General features: G+C 40.3%; 1 protein-coding gene across 12 annotated transcripts in view; it reads right to left on the bottom strand.

Annotated features, from left to right (window-relative positions):
• Window positions 1-11,799: 11,799 nt before the first annotated feature.
• The window catches only part of USP6NL (USP6 N-terminal like), a 110,899-nt gene continuing 105,718 nt past the window's right edge, over window positions 11,800-16,980 (bottom strand). For all 12 annotated transcript variants that reach the window (XM_014883087.2, XM_088165929.1, XM_088165932.1 and 9 more), the window contains one exon: window positions 11,800-15,356. In XM_014883087.2, coding sequence (XP_014738573.2) covers window positions 13,918-15,356 — 1,439 coding nt within the window. In that variant the 3' untranslated portion in view covers window positions 11,800-13,917. The remainder of the gene's footprint in view (window positions 15,357-16,980) is intronic.

Genomic DNA, 16,980 nt, shown 5'->3' with positions numbered 1-16,980 from the left:
CCACTGTAAGACCTGCAGCAAAACCCGCTTTTTTTTTATGCCTCAAACGCCACAGATTCTCTCTGTTCCACTCTTCAGGACCTCTGGGAATGGCCCTATCAGGTACTCCCAGAGGAGTGAGCAGGTGATTTGTGTGCAGAGGTCAAGTCAGCCCAACACAGTCTGTTCTCCCGAGGTGGTTGCTATCAGTTCCTAAAGGTTTTGCATCCCAGTCTTCCTAAAAGAGCATCTAAACAATTTCTGTCCCCTCCCCCTCCTTTGTTTGGACTGCCCTATAGAAATATTTACTTTTCAGAGTTCATTTAGGAGTAGGAGCAAATCACAGCTGTTCCCAATGCAAAGGTGAAGCCTGCTCAGCTGCAGGTCTAAAAACCCTATTTCAGTTCTGCAATCCTCATTGAGAAGGTTTGATTGAGCTTGGTAATATTTAAGGTTATTGTTAAAAATTAAGTTCCTCTATTCATGTGTCTGTGCCTATGTCCCCCGCCCCCTCCCTCGCCCCCAAAACAAGCAAATCCAAAGCCTTCAGTTACTCTGAGTAAAAGAAATTTTTAAAATTCATATTTAAAAAGAGAGAAGCATCTGGTTTGGTTTTTCTGGTTGTTTTGGGGGCTTTTATTTTAATTCATCTAATGAAATATATTCAACAAAATTATTTCAGAAAAACTTCTGACCAAAACCTCACAATCTCTCTAAAATTAATCACCCAATGCCAGCAGGAGAGAGAGATGTTCTGAAAGAAAGGGAATGCTCTGTGTCCTTTTTATATATCAGCAGCCAGGGTACCTTCCCAGTTCACAGACAAGCTGTACTGATTCCTGTGCTGGAAACTCTGGACACACTGATGGAACAGCCAGTTCTTCCAGATCCCTCATGCTCAGACAGTTTCTGTGGGTGGGATCTGTTTATGGAAATGTAAATCCCTTGGCTGGGCCCTGAAATTACTTAGAGCAGCTAAGAAGCCACTGACCAAAATCATTACAAATGTTGCTCATCTTCACAGGGTCATTTAGAGATGAGCAGATACAACTCACCTTTGGACTGTCACCAAAGCAATATTAATAATTATGAAAAATGACTTAGGCTTTGCACGACATCACAAATCTAGAGCACCACGTCTGGAATTGGCCTTTCCTCAGTGACAAATTCTAAACAAGAAACATTCATAACACAAGACCATGAAGTATTGGCTGCAAAGGATAATAAATCCTTTGGCAATACGAGGAGGGTAGGAAAATCTTCCTGGCACAAGTACTGTTAACACTGTCAGTGCAGCTGGCAAGTGCAGCTGGATTCCCAGCTCTGGAGGAAGGTGTAAATAATTATTATGCAAAATGCTATGCAAAATATTCCTTCCAGATAAATGCTAGCTGAGCCATACACCTGACTACTGTCTTTAAAATATTTACACCTGGAATAGGTATAGAAATACGTAATATTTTCTTATATCTCTATCTGTCTCTACCCACCAGAGAAGACACCTTCTACCCAGGTGCACAGGAAATTTATTTAATGCTGTTTCCTTCTCAAAATCATTATTAGATTTTAATTCAGCTCCTCATGGGCAAGTGCCCACCCTATGGCTTGGTCCTCTGAGGTCTTTGAATACTCAGGGTTATGATCAGTAAAACACTAACATCTGAGCACACAACCAGATGTGGTGAGACAGCAGAGTGAACTATTCTACAAAAATTACTGTATAATGTAGAGAAAGGAAAGCTAATCTACCACGAGCAAGCACTGCTGGACATGGCCTGCAGCTGCCTAACAAAATACAGAGTTTCTGGGGAAAAAATAAAGATCTTTCACCTGAGAGCAAAAAACCCCAAACCCAGCAGACACATAAAAAGTTGTGATCTGCAAAACATACACATAGTTTAAAGTACAATTTTTTTTAAAAAGACTCAAAGCAGAGCAGGAAATGGCAAAGAGTTTCAGTCGGGTTGAAAATACAGACAAGTAATAATGGAGAGTACAAAATTCAATGAAAACTTTATAAACTGCAAGAATTCAGCATAATAAAGAAGGCAACTTGAAACAAAGAAATCCCAAGTGTCAGGTACAGCTTTATTGTTGGACATTAATGTTAAAATTGTAAACACTGATATCAAAAGGTAACTTCATATAATCACATTAGTGGGAGATAGGAATTGGTGGGGCTTTTCCCAGAAGATTTCCCCAGGGACTGATTCTTGGCTCAATATTCTTTAATACTTTATCAATGTTCTAGATGCTCATGTAAAAACTTCTGTAGATGACAGATAGGATAGCAGCACATGATCAGAAATTAGTTTTACAGAAGAAGCTGGGTTTGGGGGTGGGGTTTTTTTGTTGTTTTGGCTTTGGGGTTTGGGTTTTTTTGAAGGATTACAATACAGACAAATTGATTCAAACATAACTAAACACAAATAAATCCTTCTGGAAACCAGGAAGATTTCCAAAGAAACTGGAAGCCTAAGCAGTATGAATCCTTGTCTGTCACAGAGGTCTCGATTCAACTGATCTTTCAGAATAAAAGCTTAGTTTCATGGGTGCTTCATATTAACAAACTTATTGAGCCAAAGGATTTGCATATGGCATTAAAAATAATAAAAAACCTGTAAAGAGCTGTGATATGTGTCACAATCACCAATCAAATAGCATCAGTTAAATTCTCAATATTTTGCAGAGACAAGATACAAGACAGCAAATGCTTTTTGGAAGTCAGTGCCTTTCTAAATCCACTCACTACCCTGGAAATTTGTTTTTCTAGACAATATTTAGGTTCTTCTTCAGCTCTCAGTTTTAAGATGAGCCAGCTAGAAGCAGAGAACAGGAAGATGTCTAAATTCTTTTGATTTGTTCCTATTTTTACAGCCGAACAATAGGTGCATTCTTGAAAGTTTCTGTTACTCATAAACCCACATCAAATAGCACGAAAAACCCCAAGCTCACAGGTAAGGCAGGTCAATAATTTCTCTCTAAATATAATAGGCACTCACAGACTGATCCTGCCTGTCTAGGGACAAGTGATGACCTGAGCTGGCAACCAAAGTCACAAACACAGATTCTACCTCGTATGACAACTGTCCTTGACTGTGTTTAATTACCTATTAAATAATCCTTTCAGTCTCTCCGGACAGACTTGTTCAGCCTTTGTGTTCAGAGATATTGCTGAGTGGCTTTTTATTATTGTTATTATTGTTATTTCTCTGAAAGAAGCCCAAGAGAAGTTGTCTCACTTTCATGAGGAGGTCTGGGTCCCCCATCTTACACAAGCCTTTGCTGGCATCTTTGTCCTTGATTTCAACACTCTTTATATCTGACACCTCTGAACCAAAGATGTGAAGAACTTTCATAGATATAATAAGTTTCTTGAAGTTTGTTAGAATTAATACAATACATTTCCCTCCTGCTACATCTTTGCATTGTGCTGCCACTTCAAACACAGAGCCTGCTTAGCTTCTTCTGGAAGACTTCAGATGTCAAGGCTATGAGGGTCCTCTTGGAGCAGTTACAATAAAAGTCTCATTTCGAATACGTGCTTTTAAACAACATCTTTACAGAAAAGACTCCCATTAAAATAACAAAAAAAAAAGTTTTTCGTTGTGAATTAATAAATGTATTGCAGAGCAACAGGTTCATCTATATTGAAGAGAGGAAAATATTTGGTATCCTACAGAGAAACTGAGAGAGAACGAACTTATCTCAGTACTTCTGAAAGAAGAGATAAAAGCATCATCCCACATCTGTGTATGCAAAAAAATAAAACCAAATACTGAGTGAAATTAAAGATTAAAGAAATGTAATTTAAAAGAAAAATGGAAATCAGACACAAGAAGAGCTGTTTGTACAGTGCCAACCCTGCATGTATCAATGACAGTTATGAAGACCTGCCCAAAATTTTTAATCTCGGGCACCAAACATGCAAACACTGATGGGTTTTTCACTTTGCTTACAGAAGATTCTCTCAACACATAAATATCCCAGCTCTGCTGAGCTCAGTGGGCTCATGCACTCTGTATTTACCGTCTTGGAGGACTGATCTGCCATGGAAGGCTTTCCTCTCCAGGACAGAAGGAACTCTCCAGCTGCAATCAAGAAGCAGGGAAGGCTGGGCAGGTACCAGGCAAGTCCCTTCCAAATCTGCCCCAGCCTTTGCTGTGGCTCCGTGCCAGGTGGTTTCTCAGCTCCCATGCACAAGGGGACAGAGATTGGGGTGGGCAGGGCTCAGCCAGCAGAGGATGAAGGTTCCTGGGCTGGCTGTGCCTGAGCCTGCACAGGACAGAGCTCCATGGGCAGAAGGTGGTCTGGCACAGAAAGGCCAAGAGCAGAAATTTAGCAATGAAAGACTCGTCAGAGGGGTTTAAAACCTGCTGACAGGGACAGGCAGTGAACATCTCATGGGGACAACTCTCTGTGGATGAAAGGGGCAGCTCAGAGCTTGCAATAACCCCCAAAAACATGGCTGGGTTGAATTAAGAATTGGAAGAAAAGATCTGCACAGGAAGAGACTTAATGGACAAGGGCAGAGAGCGCTTAAATATTTAAGAATGTTCTTCATAGCTTTGAATTCTAATTAAGATAATTAAGTATTCTAGCTGACATTCTAATAAAGCTTTTTGAATTCAAAGAGTAATTTTCATTTTCTTTTGTTAGCTCTCTGCAGTAAGAGGTTCAGGTATACCCACCTCAAAGAACCACCACCATTCTCTAAGTCTTTCCTTGTTGGGAGAAAAAGGAAGCAGGCAGTGACTGAAAAACAATGCCCCGAGCCAAAAATAAGTCCAAAAGGTCAGACTAGACTTATCACTGGTTGATGTGATAGAAAATATTTGAAATTTTCTGTTCAGCACAACAAAGTGCAGTTACAAAGACACCTCAGGAATTAAATGTTGCAAAGCAGGGGAGGCACTTTAAATCTTGTTAGGCTGACAAGCATTTATTATTTTTTCACAGCAAAGGCAAAAAAGCAAAGAGGGAATTTCTCCCTAAGCATCCCCATCATTAACACAGGAGTTAAAAATAAAAGGGCTGCAGGTTTTTCATATGAACAACAGTGTCAGACAGAAGATGCAGGCTGGGGAGGTTTTATAAAGTAGCTCAGCTATGCTAATGGTGAAACTGAGCATCTGTCAGATGCCAAAGATACAAAGACAGGAGTTCTTACTTGCCTTCCTAAGCAACATGGACATTGGCCCCTCAAATTATACAAAGAATAGTGGGTGCTAAGTTACTTGAGAGGTTGGACACAACTCTTTGGCCTACTTCAGTAATTTAAAATAATTAAATGCAATTCCTTCACAGGAGCACCATCATGGAAAATGCTCCTTCAGCACTGTCTGAGCACTGTTTGCTCTTATGGCTGGAAATAATTCCAACCCCACAGCAATTCACTCCTACTGTATTGCTTAAAGAGAAGAGAATTGCAAGACAGAAGTTCAGACAGTTCATCTTTCTTTTCTGAAGATAAACTCCTTAAAATTACTTATAAACCCCCAGTGGCCTCCACAGACCATGGGTTAGGCTCATAGATGGAAACACAGTCTTTAGTTTAGCTCCAAAGACATCTAACTGAGGTGACCAACTTGCCAGCTAAGATTTTGCTGAGCCCTTCCAGCAAACTGCACACAAGGATGAATCCTTCTGCATGCAGTACTCAGGGGATATACCCAAGGTATCTTTAAAAAAGGCAAATCCAGTTCAACTACCTTGTTAGCAGCTGGCAAGTCTTTTCAAAGGTACAGCTAACTCTCCATCTTCGGATGGGTAGTTAAGTAATTTTCCTTTATTAATCCAATCCAAGGATAATTAGCAGTCATGGAAGTTTGGCTTCCCTCCTACAAGCCCCATTAGTCCAGCTGGAAAGGAAACTTGAGATCTCAGCTTAGGGTCATTTTAATATCAGAACATGATTCACTTCTAAAAAGGGAGGTAGACAAGGGAGTCTGGCCTTCCAGTTAATAATAAAGTAATTATCAGGGTTGCACAGAACATTATTCTGGAACTCAAAGGCCTCTGTAAGAAACCACTTAAATGAACAGGGAAAAACATCACCTGACCAACCCTATTGAGTGTAACATGAAGGTTATAATAAAAGTGATCTGCTTATGTGCCCAAAATCACACGTTCTGAAAGCATTTGAAAGCCTTTGAGACATAACATTTACAATGATAAATGTATGCCCAGCGTGACACCCCACCCAGTCACTGAAATCGTGGGGTTTTATAATGGCATTTAAAGAGCAAAACTATTTTGTTCCTTTCTGAAGTTCGGCTACCAGAACTTTTCTCTGTGGGGAGCAGACAGAGCTGCACAACTTCCAGCAGGTCAAGTCTACAGATATTTAACTCCAGAATTCATGATTTTTCCCTCTCCTTTAGTATTTGGCATAATTTGGACAGAGCTGGGAGGACCAGGAGATGTGAAAATTGAATATATTCTAAAGCTTTGTCACAAAACAAATAAATCCCACAACCAGCACCCAAGAGGAGCCATGAATACATAGAGCAGACAAGGGACTAATTTCTCCCCTTGTCAGACTTGATGTGCCCACTGAGCCCACCAAGAAAGCAATGGGAGCAGGCAGGATGGACACTGCCCATCTGGATTCACAACTGCATGGCAAAAAGCACACCAGAGAAAAGTGCTGCACTTTTACACATTACACAGCAAAATCACAATGTACAGCATCAAAAAAGTTGGGGTGTAGCTCTGTACAACTCCAGCAGCCACAAATTACTTTCTGAAGCTGTGAATTCCGTGGCAAGGGGAGACTATGCCTTCTTTATTCACTATATGTGATGAAATATTTACAGAGAATTCTGTGTTCAGCCATTTAATAAAGGCTGACTTGCTCCTTTGTGCTGACCAGCATCAAATTGTCAAATCATGGACACAACCTCCCACACAAGCCAGCTATCACTGGGGGAGGAGCTCAGCAAAGGCACTGATCATCCCAGCCCTTCCAATTAACGGGGTAATAGATAAGCACCTCTACCACTTATGATGATTCAGGTGCTGCTCACAGCACAACCACCAGACAGACCTTTCTAAAGTGCTTATGATTGGCTTTTACACTCATAATTTCTGTTTTATGATCTCCAAATCATGTACTTCGTCCCTTTTTCAGTGTTTTCTCCAAAGCAAAGTGACAGTGTTGCAACTTGACAACAGAATTTGAGACGGATTGGAGAATGCAATGAACTGACACAAAGCATGAAGCTCATGACAGGCTGACACAAGAATTGAAAGAAAACTCATTCACTGGAGAAGCAAACAGGTGGATAGCTCTACTGGAATTGAAAAAAAAAAACAGATGGAAAAAATCTGACACGGTAAAACCTGGGGAATAAAAAGGGAGAGCACTGTGAAGGGTTTCAGGAGTTCCAGACAAAAGTCTGAACAAATGACATCAAAGAAAGCTCTTCTAACACAGTCACTTTCTTTGGAGACTGAAAGGTTGATTGGGTGAGTTGTCTCTAAGGAACACTGAGGCCAGTTTTAAAACGACTTTAATATAAATACAATACTCAGTTTGTTCTAGGTTACCTTCATGGGGCTTGTGTCCAGGAATCTGGAACTGCTGACTTCTAGAAGGGACCCAACTCCTCCTCCTCTGAGAGCAGCACAGGTTGTCCATGATGTGTTTCAGCCAGGATACTGCTGACCTTGAGTACTGTGTGCAGAGCTGGGCACCACAATCCACAATGTAAGGGAGATATTAAACTATTAGAGAGCATCCAAAGGAGGGCAACAAGGATGGTGAAGGGTCTGGAGGCCACATGAGGAGTGGCTGAGGTCACTTGGTGTGTTCAGCCTGCAGGAGACTGAGGAGAGATCTCATTGCAGTTACAGCTTCGTGGAAGGAAGACGAGGGGCAGACACTGATCTCTGCTCTGTGGTGACAGTGACAGGGAATGGCCTGAAGTTGTGTCAGGGGAGGTTTAGGTTGGATTCTAGAAAGGGTTTTTCACCCAGAGGGTGGTTGGGCACTGGATCAGGCTCCCCAGGGCAGTGGTCACAGCATTGAGCCTGACAGAGCTCAACAAGCATTTGGACAATGCTCTCAGCACAGGATGTGACTCTTGGGGTGTCCTGTGCAGGGACAGGAGCTGGACTTGATGATCCTTGTGGTTTCCTTCCCAGTGAAATTTCAGAGGGAGAAAACCCCGGTGTTGCTAGAAACAAGCTTTGTACCAAAGTCCACTCCCAACAGTGAAGGCAGTTAAGCATCACCATGTTTGAGAACCAGCCCTTCTGCTTCAAAGCCGTGTGAGTTTTACTATAAAACACACATTGCTGCTGGGTCCAAGGGGAACCTTGCACCAGGAAAGCTTCTCCACTTACCTGCATTGCAAAACTCCAGTTTTCATGCTGAGTGCTAATGTGCCTGAAAATACCATCCAACCCACCTGATGGTAGCACTGGAGATCACTTACTACCTGTGGTGTCATTCCAGATCTGAGCTCTCTTTGGGGAAATATGGGAACAGGATGTTTAAAAACAAAGCACAGATTAGACAAAGTGCTCTAACAGACCTTTTGTTATTGAAAAAACCCAAGTCCTAAGGGACAATACCACAAATAATTCTAAAAGATACTGCTGAACTTACAAATACAATAATTGAAGTGGATGGTTTGAACCAAAAGCCAACTTCAGTTCCGATTAAAGACAGGAGCTCAGGCACCTCAGTTCCCAGCCCAAGCTTCAATTATTTACCTCATTTCCAGCAGAAAAATCTGGCAAAAGCAATGCATTACCAGGAAACGGGTTATTTACTTAACCAAATCAAATATATTAGACTGGCAGGAGGTCAGCTGTAGCTCCAAGCTGGTATGTTTCTGTGGCAGGACACAGCATTTTGCAAAACATTCTTCCTTGGCCTGTGTGTAATATGGTTTTTGGTGCTTGACCCTAAGCAGAAGCAATCTTCGAGTTTGGATTCCACAGACTTGTACAAAACATCCTACACCAATTGCCAAATTAAATTGATTTCTCTCAGGAATTACCCTTCCTGGAGAATTTCTGACCAACTGCAATACTGAGAATATAATTTTGGTTCCCTTAATTTGCACATAATCTAGAAAGGAAAAGCTGAAGAGGCAAACAACAACCTCTGATATACAGCAGAAACAGCAACAAAAAGGCATCACAAAGCCTCTGAAAAACATGCTGGCACATTATTAGAGAAAAAAGACAGAAGAATCACATCATACACAGCTCACCTTGACAAGGCTGACAATAAAATCAGTAAAACAAACAAAAAAGGGAAGAAAGAAAAGTCAGAACAAGATGGCTTTTTTTTCTGATTATTCATTCTAGAAGTTCCATTGATTTTCTTCTAACATATTAACTCCATAAGCACAAAAAAAACAGTTGGTGTGAGCTGAGAGAATCAAATCACTCAGGAGAGGGACCTATGTGTTCCCTGCTGCAGTAAGAAGTTCTCTTGGCACAAAGAGCCCAGAAAATGGTGTCTTTCCCAGGGTTTGGCAACCACTTAAAGGCTATTCCAAAATGACTGCAATTATATTTCCAATTTCAATTGTTGGCCCAGCCATCTCCTCATTGCATCTCTGCCACTAAAAGCATTTGGATTGTCTTAATATTGCCCAAAAGAAAAAAGAAACTGCAGCAAATTATGCAGTGGCTTCATGCCATCTAAAGAGGAGCCTGAATGATACTTGGTTAAGTAGCTGCTAAACTGTAACTATGCTGCGTTTACAGAACTTTACAAAAATGCAGTATTTAAAGGACTACAAAAAAAGATTATATTTTCCTCTCACTGAAGTATTGAAAGTGGAATGTTCTCTGCTGGAAATGAAACGGTGGGCGTTTGATGGCATATTTTAAATAGTATTCTTCTTTGTGCATGCAGTGTAATGCCACCCAAGGGGGAGATTAAAAAAAAAAAGTCTGCAATTTGCAAGTCCATTTCAAAGTCATATTGAGGATGATGTGAAATTCAGGATAGGATTCTTGAGAAAAATCTCCCTGGAAAATGTGTATGTACCTCAGGGAAGCTTTGGATTTGCTTCCCCACACTGGAAGGCTGCTCTGTCTTTTGACATTTCAATGTTGTTTACTGTTTGCATCTAATTTTGGAATTATTCTGTGGTTTATTACAATGGTGTATCTGACTAGCAATAAGGTAATTCTCCTCTGCATCCTCCATGATTTCTAAAACTCTCTGGCTATTTATCTTGTAAACTTACTGATAGTGAGGATAGAGCAGTTACTTTTACAAGGGATTCATCCTGCTGATAGATGCTACTGAGGTAACTGGCTTTTACACATCCCAGCCCTGAGAAAAACAGGATTGTCCAGTTCAGTCTGATAATTTTGAAACAATTGCAAAGAATATCATGCTTTTAAGGCTTTAGATAGTCATCAGCAGGTGTAGGAGGGAATATTCTCCTTAACAGACTTCTGGCTAAACAGGTTCTCTCTTTCCTTGGTGTTGCTTTCCCTAAAGCATTACAGACTGGCCACAGATGGATCTGGGGAAAGAATTTTCCTGAGGTCAGAGTCTCTCCTTTAGCTGCTTGGGCAAGTGGATGTTCAGATTCAGATTCATCACCAAATCTGATGCCAGAATCTTCCCCTGGAAGGAGGAGCAGGGATGGCTTCTGTTTTCACTTGCAGTGCATAACACACCTTGGTTATAAAGGTAAGCAAGCACCTGCATCCTGCAATCACATCTCACTCACCAAAAAGGTCGAGTTCCAGTGATCCTTCCTGCCTTTCCTGCACGGCCACAACAATTTGTACTGCACAAGACTGAAATGCTTCAGTACCACACTGAAGTCATTAGATCTAACCTAGCAGAGCATCCAAGTGAAAGGAAAAGCAACCACAGCATATACTCAAGGTCCTTTCTTTCCCTTTAAATCCTAATTAGTTTAATTTCACTAAATTTTTGCCATACAGAAGTTAGACATGTCTCCTTACTTAGTGTTCTGTGCTTGTCTGTGTTATTTCTCCAAATCCCTGTGCTGAATTTGTCTTACCAACCACAAGGAAAGGTGTGACAACTAACATGGACAAGAAACCTACAGTTTATACAGCTCAAAGCAGAGATCTTGGAAAATTATGAAACCATAGGAAGAAAAAAAAAGGTCTCAAATATTTTATCCTGATACTTACCACTCCACTGTTTTCAGATCAAAGAAAACAGTGACAGCAAAGCTCTTATGAAGAAATCTAATCCATGACACTGAGCCCCTTCACCAGCAAGGCACTGGCACAGCTGTGTCTCACTTCACTCTGCATCAAGTGGGTTTTGTTTCTGGTATGAATGACAGACTCAAATCTGGCTGTACCTTGAGTCTGGTTTGTCCAGTTAAATGAAAATAAAAATGTATTTTGCACTACAGTCAGATGACACAATGCTGGTTTGCTTTTTTTTTAAAAAAAACAACTCAATAGCATCCTCCAAATGTGAGAGACAGAAGCCACAGACTATTATACTGCACTTCAATCAATGCAACTTTGCAAATTCCTTATGCCAACAATTCTCTTTTAAACTAGTATTGGGTGAGATTATTAGAAAAAAACAGAAAATTTGGATCACAGTTTATGCTCCTAGCTTTTGCAAATGATAGGCTAAGGTTTAGCAGTGTAATAAACTATAATCAATAATCTTGCCGCTTCTGCAATAATGCAAAAGCATTATATAGATTGTATCCACATTCCTTAGTCTAAAAATAAACACATATATACACATGATTCATTTATGAAAAGCAATTACTTGTGCTGAGAATAGCAAAAGTCCAGTTTGGAGCTAATCAAATAATTAAGAAGAAAGACAAAACAACATAAGCTTAATTATTATTATTTTAACATGTTAAAAATACAGTCACATCAAAATAGGGTACACAGTTATAAAACTGTTGCAGATGAAATAAGAAAATAGTGTGTATATATTTTATATATAAAAATCTACAGTATTTACTAATGCTGATACATATTTTGGAGCCTCATGTTGTTTGCACAAATAAATTGTACAGCTTCGTTATGAATTACAGAACCATCATTAAACACTGAGATTATTACACTTAGCCACAATATTATATACATACATTTCTAAGCTGCTGTAAGCAATCAGAACTAAAGTAAGCCCAAGTCATATTTATCTTCACAATTTTAGTTTAGGATTTCAGTGTAGTGCTTGGCTACAGTTACTTCGCTGCAGTTTGCAATTTTCAAAATATAAAATTGCCCAGTTATTAAAAATTACATCAGACACGTTATATACACAAAAAAATGTTTTGAAACATACTAAGTAAATGTTACTTCCATTTGTAAAAATTGTTTTACTTCTGTACCTTAAAACTTACAGAGCCAACCTGCAGCAATAATAGGCACTAAAGCTCATTCTTTAAAGGAAAAAAATAATATCCATTTCTATGTTTTCAGTTAACAAACCTTAGAAAACAAAAGGGAACAGGACAACCTTCCAAACTGCTGTTGATACCAATGCTTAGTACTTCAGTATCAGAAATCTCTCTGTTCAGCACTCCAAGGACCTCTCCTGGTGAGACCCTCCTCTGCCTCAGCTCCTGGCGAGAGGTCAGCACGTCCTGCAGCTCCCAGGACTCCATCCTACATGTGCCACTTCACCTGCTTTTAATCCCACCTCTAATTCACAGTCAAAGAAAGGAAAACACGAAGGAAAAAGGGCTGCAAACACTAATTAGAATTACTTACATCAGCAGGAGTTTAAGGTTCCTGTTAACAACAGGCAGGGTCATTTTAGTGTGAAACACCGTGCAGTGCAAGCCCAACAGCACACACCCCATCACAGACAGGAACCCACCAGCAATTTGGGGGAAAAAGGGAAAAACACAACAGAATCCACTTGACAAAGCTTAAGAGAAGAGACACTGCATACTCACATAGCTCAGGGAGTATCAATATTGGAGCAAAGCTCAAATTCTTGCATGCACTTCACAGAGGTGTCAATGAGCTGTGCAATTCTCTGATACCTGTGAGATTTGGCCCTGCAACCAGTTTTAGTCTGACAGCACAGCATGGCAAAAAGTGAAGGGTGCAGCACCATTTCTGTATCTGGCATTAGTCTCACTGTGCTCCAGTCTTTTGCATATAGAATGACATTCTGAAGGTAGGTTTGGGTGAGAAGGTACAAATTCTCCTCTTTCAATGCACTTACAAAACCCCTAAAATACCGCCCTGAATTTAAGCACCATTTCTTAGCCAGATTAGAGAGACATTTTTTGCTTTCTGCTTTTGCCTGCCTGCTCCTTCCTGCTCAGGAAAATGACAAACAGTAGTCAAAGGAGAGGAAATTAACTCTCACATATGATTAAATTAATAATCCCAAAGCATCTCTCCTGCCCAGAACAGATACTGGGATGCTGAGGCAGCTGTATAAAAATGACGGAAATTCCCATTCAAAATGAATGGCTTCTCAAATAAATTACAAAGAAAAATTAATATGAAATAAAAGTACTTCACAAGCTTTGCCCAAAGTTAAATGCATTTAAACTTTTTAGCTCTTTTCCATATGAGTTTGTGTACTGTAAGTGCACACTCACACAGGTGCACACACACACATCTGTACAGTGCATTAACAATGTCAGTCAAAATAAAACTTTTCAGTGTGTTACAGGTTTTAGGCAGAAGGATTGTAACACAAGTTATTCAAATATGTAAGGAGCGACAACATCATGAACAACACGGTGTACATGAGCTTATTGCTATGTCTATGTGCATTAGATCACTTCCAGTAGCTTCCATGCAAGTCCAAGAACTCCACCAGCTTTCAACCAAAGTCTGAAACATCTCTGAAATAGTGTCATTATTTTTGAACTCACATGAACCGCTCACATTTCAGAGAACTGAGGTGGACTACTACTGACACAGTACTGTTCAACTGGTTTGGTTCTTGCCATTTTACTAAGCATAGCCAGATTCTCAGAGGAGCACAGATTCATGCATAGACAATCCATCAGTTCTGTTCCGATAGTGCTGGGCTTGAGCTGATGGGTTTGGATATTGGTACTGTGGGGAACCATTCTCTTCAAAGGTTGGGGAAGTCCTGTATCTCACTGGACTATCCACAGAAACAGCAGGAAGACTCCGGTCTTGTAAAGGTGTTGACTGAAAATGCTGGTATTTCTGGAAATTATCCAAGTGGCCTTTGTTAAGGTCTTGGCTCCAGGGCTGCCTGTAGGGTTCATGTCTGTAGATGTAGGCAGCATCTGGCCACTTTCTCTCCTCTGGTAAATAATCTGCTGGAGGGATGATGAACTTGACACCTGGGGAGGACCTCGAGTTGCTGGTGTAAGCATCAACAGGAGTGACTTCTGTCTGAGCAGGGGCTGGTGAAAGAGGATTTTGGCGGCTGGCAGGATAGGAATTCATTTGCAGTTTATTTGGGGAATAATCTACTGACATAAAAGGAGGGTATGGCCTTCCGGAGGGGCCGGGTCGATTCCCATGGTAATGCAGAGGTGCAGAACTTGCATTGCCTATACTGGAAACATGCTTTGGAGAATTCCCATAGTAAGTAGGGGGATTACTATAACCTGGCAGTGGGTGTTTTACATTCAGTCCATGAGATGGACCATCAGACTGAGATGCATATTTTGGAGATCTGGGTTGTGAAGTGAAGGTGTAATTATTAGGTATTTTTAATGGAGCTGGTATTTTTTCCATTTGCTTTCTTGGACTGTTAGAAAATGCTACATGCCTAGGACTTTCTGGATGAGCTCTCTCAAGCACATCTTCAACAAGATTCTCATTCTCAGTTTCATCCTCTGAAACATTGTCATACTGAGATGCATTAGACCCTCGCTTACCTTCATCAGCATCCAAAACCCTTACTTTTTGCTTTACATTCAAAGGCTGCATTTCTCCAGGACTTGGTGGTGGACCCAAAACAGAATGGTTTACTGGCCTCCCTTTCACCTCTGCAGTGAGTTTCATTGTCTTTTCCATCATTTTGATATCAGATGGTTTATTCCACTTAGGTACAAATTCCCTTCTTGTATTGGAAGTAGCATTAGAATTTTGATTAGCAGCTGCATTATTGTATAGACTTGAGTTGTCTTGCTCTGTTGGCTGAGGCTTTTTTCTGGTATCTACCTCATTCTTAGGCAAATTGTTTTGTGTCTCTATTGGTCGAACCTTTTGCTGTTTTAAGGAAGGTTTCTTTTCCACAGAATTAATTCTTTTTCGGTCATTTGGTGAACTTTCTGGTTCTTCTTCTGTGGATGGTCTTCTCTCTGTCCTTGCTGCTTGAGTACCAGTACTGTTCTGTCCATTAAGCATTGGAGTGGAGTTAAGCACAGAAGGTAGAGGTCCTGATGGAATCTGCCCCAATGGCTTCTTTGGAAATTCATCTTCTTTACCTAAAACAAGAACAGGAATAACATAAATTCACCTTTGTGCAGAAGCCTTCTTTGATCTGTTCACCATGCAAGCACAAATAGCTAGAAATTAACTGGGCTTCTCTCTGGGTCACCATTCTGCTGAACACCTCAAAGGTTCTTCTAAACACTGACATCAAACAGATTTTCTTCAGCCTCTCATCCCAATCAGTTATTCCTTCCTACAGCTGATGCAATCTCACCAAGCTTTTGCTCTATCATGATGCTGCTGAAAAAAAACATTTTTCTAGATGACGTGTTGGTTACAGTACCTACTCTATATGGAACCCTCCTCACATTGTTATATTAAACAAACTATTTGTCCACTTTAAAAATCTCTCCCAGTATCACTCTCCTAATTGATTGTTTTCCAGACATTCATCCTTTAATGACCTCTGGCAAGCCACACCATCAGCTCCTCCCTCACATGCATGTAGTTCCCAGGTGACATCTTTGAACTCTCATTTCAGTTTTTAGGTGGAGCTCCTCATTAACATCTACACAATTAAGACCTTGCTCCCCCTAACCCCTTTCCTGCCTAGAAATTTCACCCTCAGTATTAAAAACCTTCAATAAAAGGCTCTATACACAGAATCTTTTTTTTTTTTTCAGTTCAGCTTTACATCAATACAGAACAAGAGAAGCAGCTGACACCAGTACTGGCTACGTCATGGTTTCAATTGAGCGTTCCATGGAGGGGTTTTGCAGGACACAAGGGCATCATTTACAGAACAAGGACATGAATGGAAAGTTCTCCCAGACTGGAGCTCAACACATTGCAACAGCCAGTGGTAAACATCAACTGTGTGGGGACCCAGAGCAACCCACACTGACACACAGAAACAATAAGGAAGTGTTTCATGGCTGGATGCTGCTCACAGTACAATTTGCATCAAATTTTCTACTGAATCCTTCTCCTTAGCAGTCAACACCCTTCATAATCACAGCCAAAGCATTTTATCATATCTACTTGCATATAACTTATTTAATTGTGTAATCCATTACTTTCCCATTATAAGAAGAAAAGGTCATGCATTTCTCATTAAATGTATTAACCTAGATTTAATTCATTTGATGTTTAGCATTTAAAAAAAACACGCAAAAGTTTTGAAGTCAACATAACCAAACAAGTCCTATTCACTGTGTATTTATAAAGAGAAGCTTTGTTGTAAGGAGGAAAAAAGAAATGGCTACCCTTGTTTAAATACTATTCAAAATAAATTCTATAAAATGGCAGTTGGTAAAATAATTTTGTCTAATACCTGCTTCTTCCTAAGGCAAGGACTGCAGAATCTCTTCCCATCAGAGATCAGAGAGTTAGCACCTCACTTTCTAGCTATTTGTAATTTAAATTATTGTTGTTTGTCTGTTAGGGTTCACAGGAGTGAATACACACAAATGCCTCTCCCTGACAAGAGCTGTAGTTACAAGTGAGCTATGTTCATTTATACAGGCATGAGCAGGAGCTCAATCTTTGATGAGTGGTTCATGATACAGATACACTGAGGAAAGCCAGCAGCCAAGGTCACTGTTATTTGTTAGAACAGCATAACAAACTACTAGCAAGGATCTGTTGCTATATAAACAAAAAGAAAACTCTGAGTTT

Source organism: Sturnus vulgaris, chromosome 5 (genome assembly GCF_052056855.1).
Source record: "Sturnus vulgaris isolate bStuVul1 chromosome 5, bStuVul1.hap1, whole genome shotgun sequence".
NCBI lineage: Eukaryota > Metazoa > Chordata > Aves > Passeriformes > Sturnidae > Sturnus > Sturnus vulgaris.
This window is presented reverse-complemented; position numbering and strand designations above follow the sequence as displayed.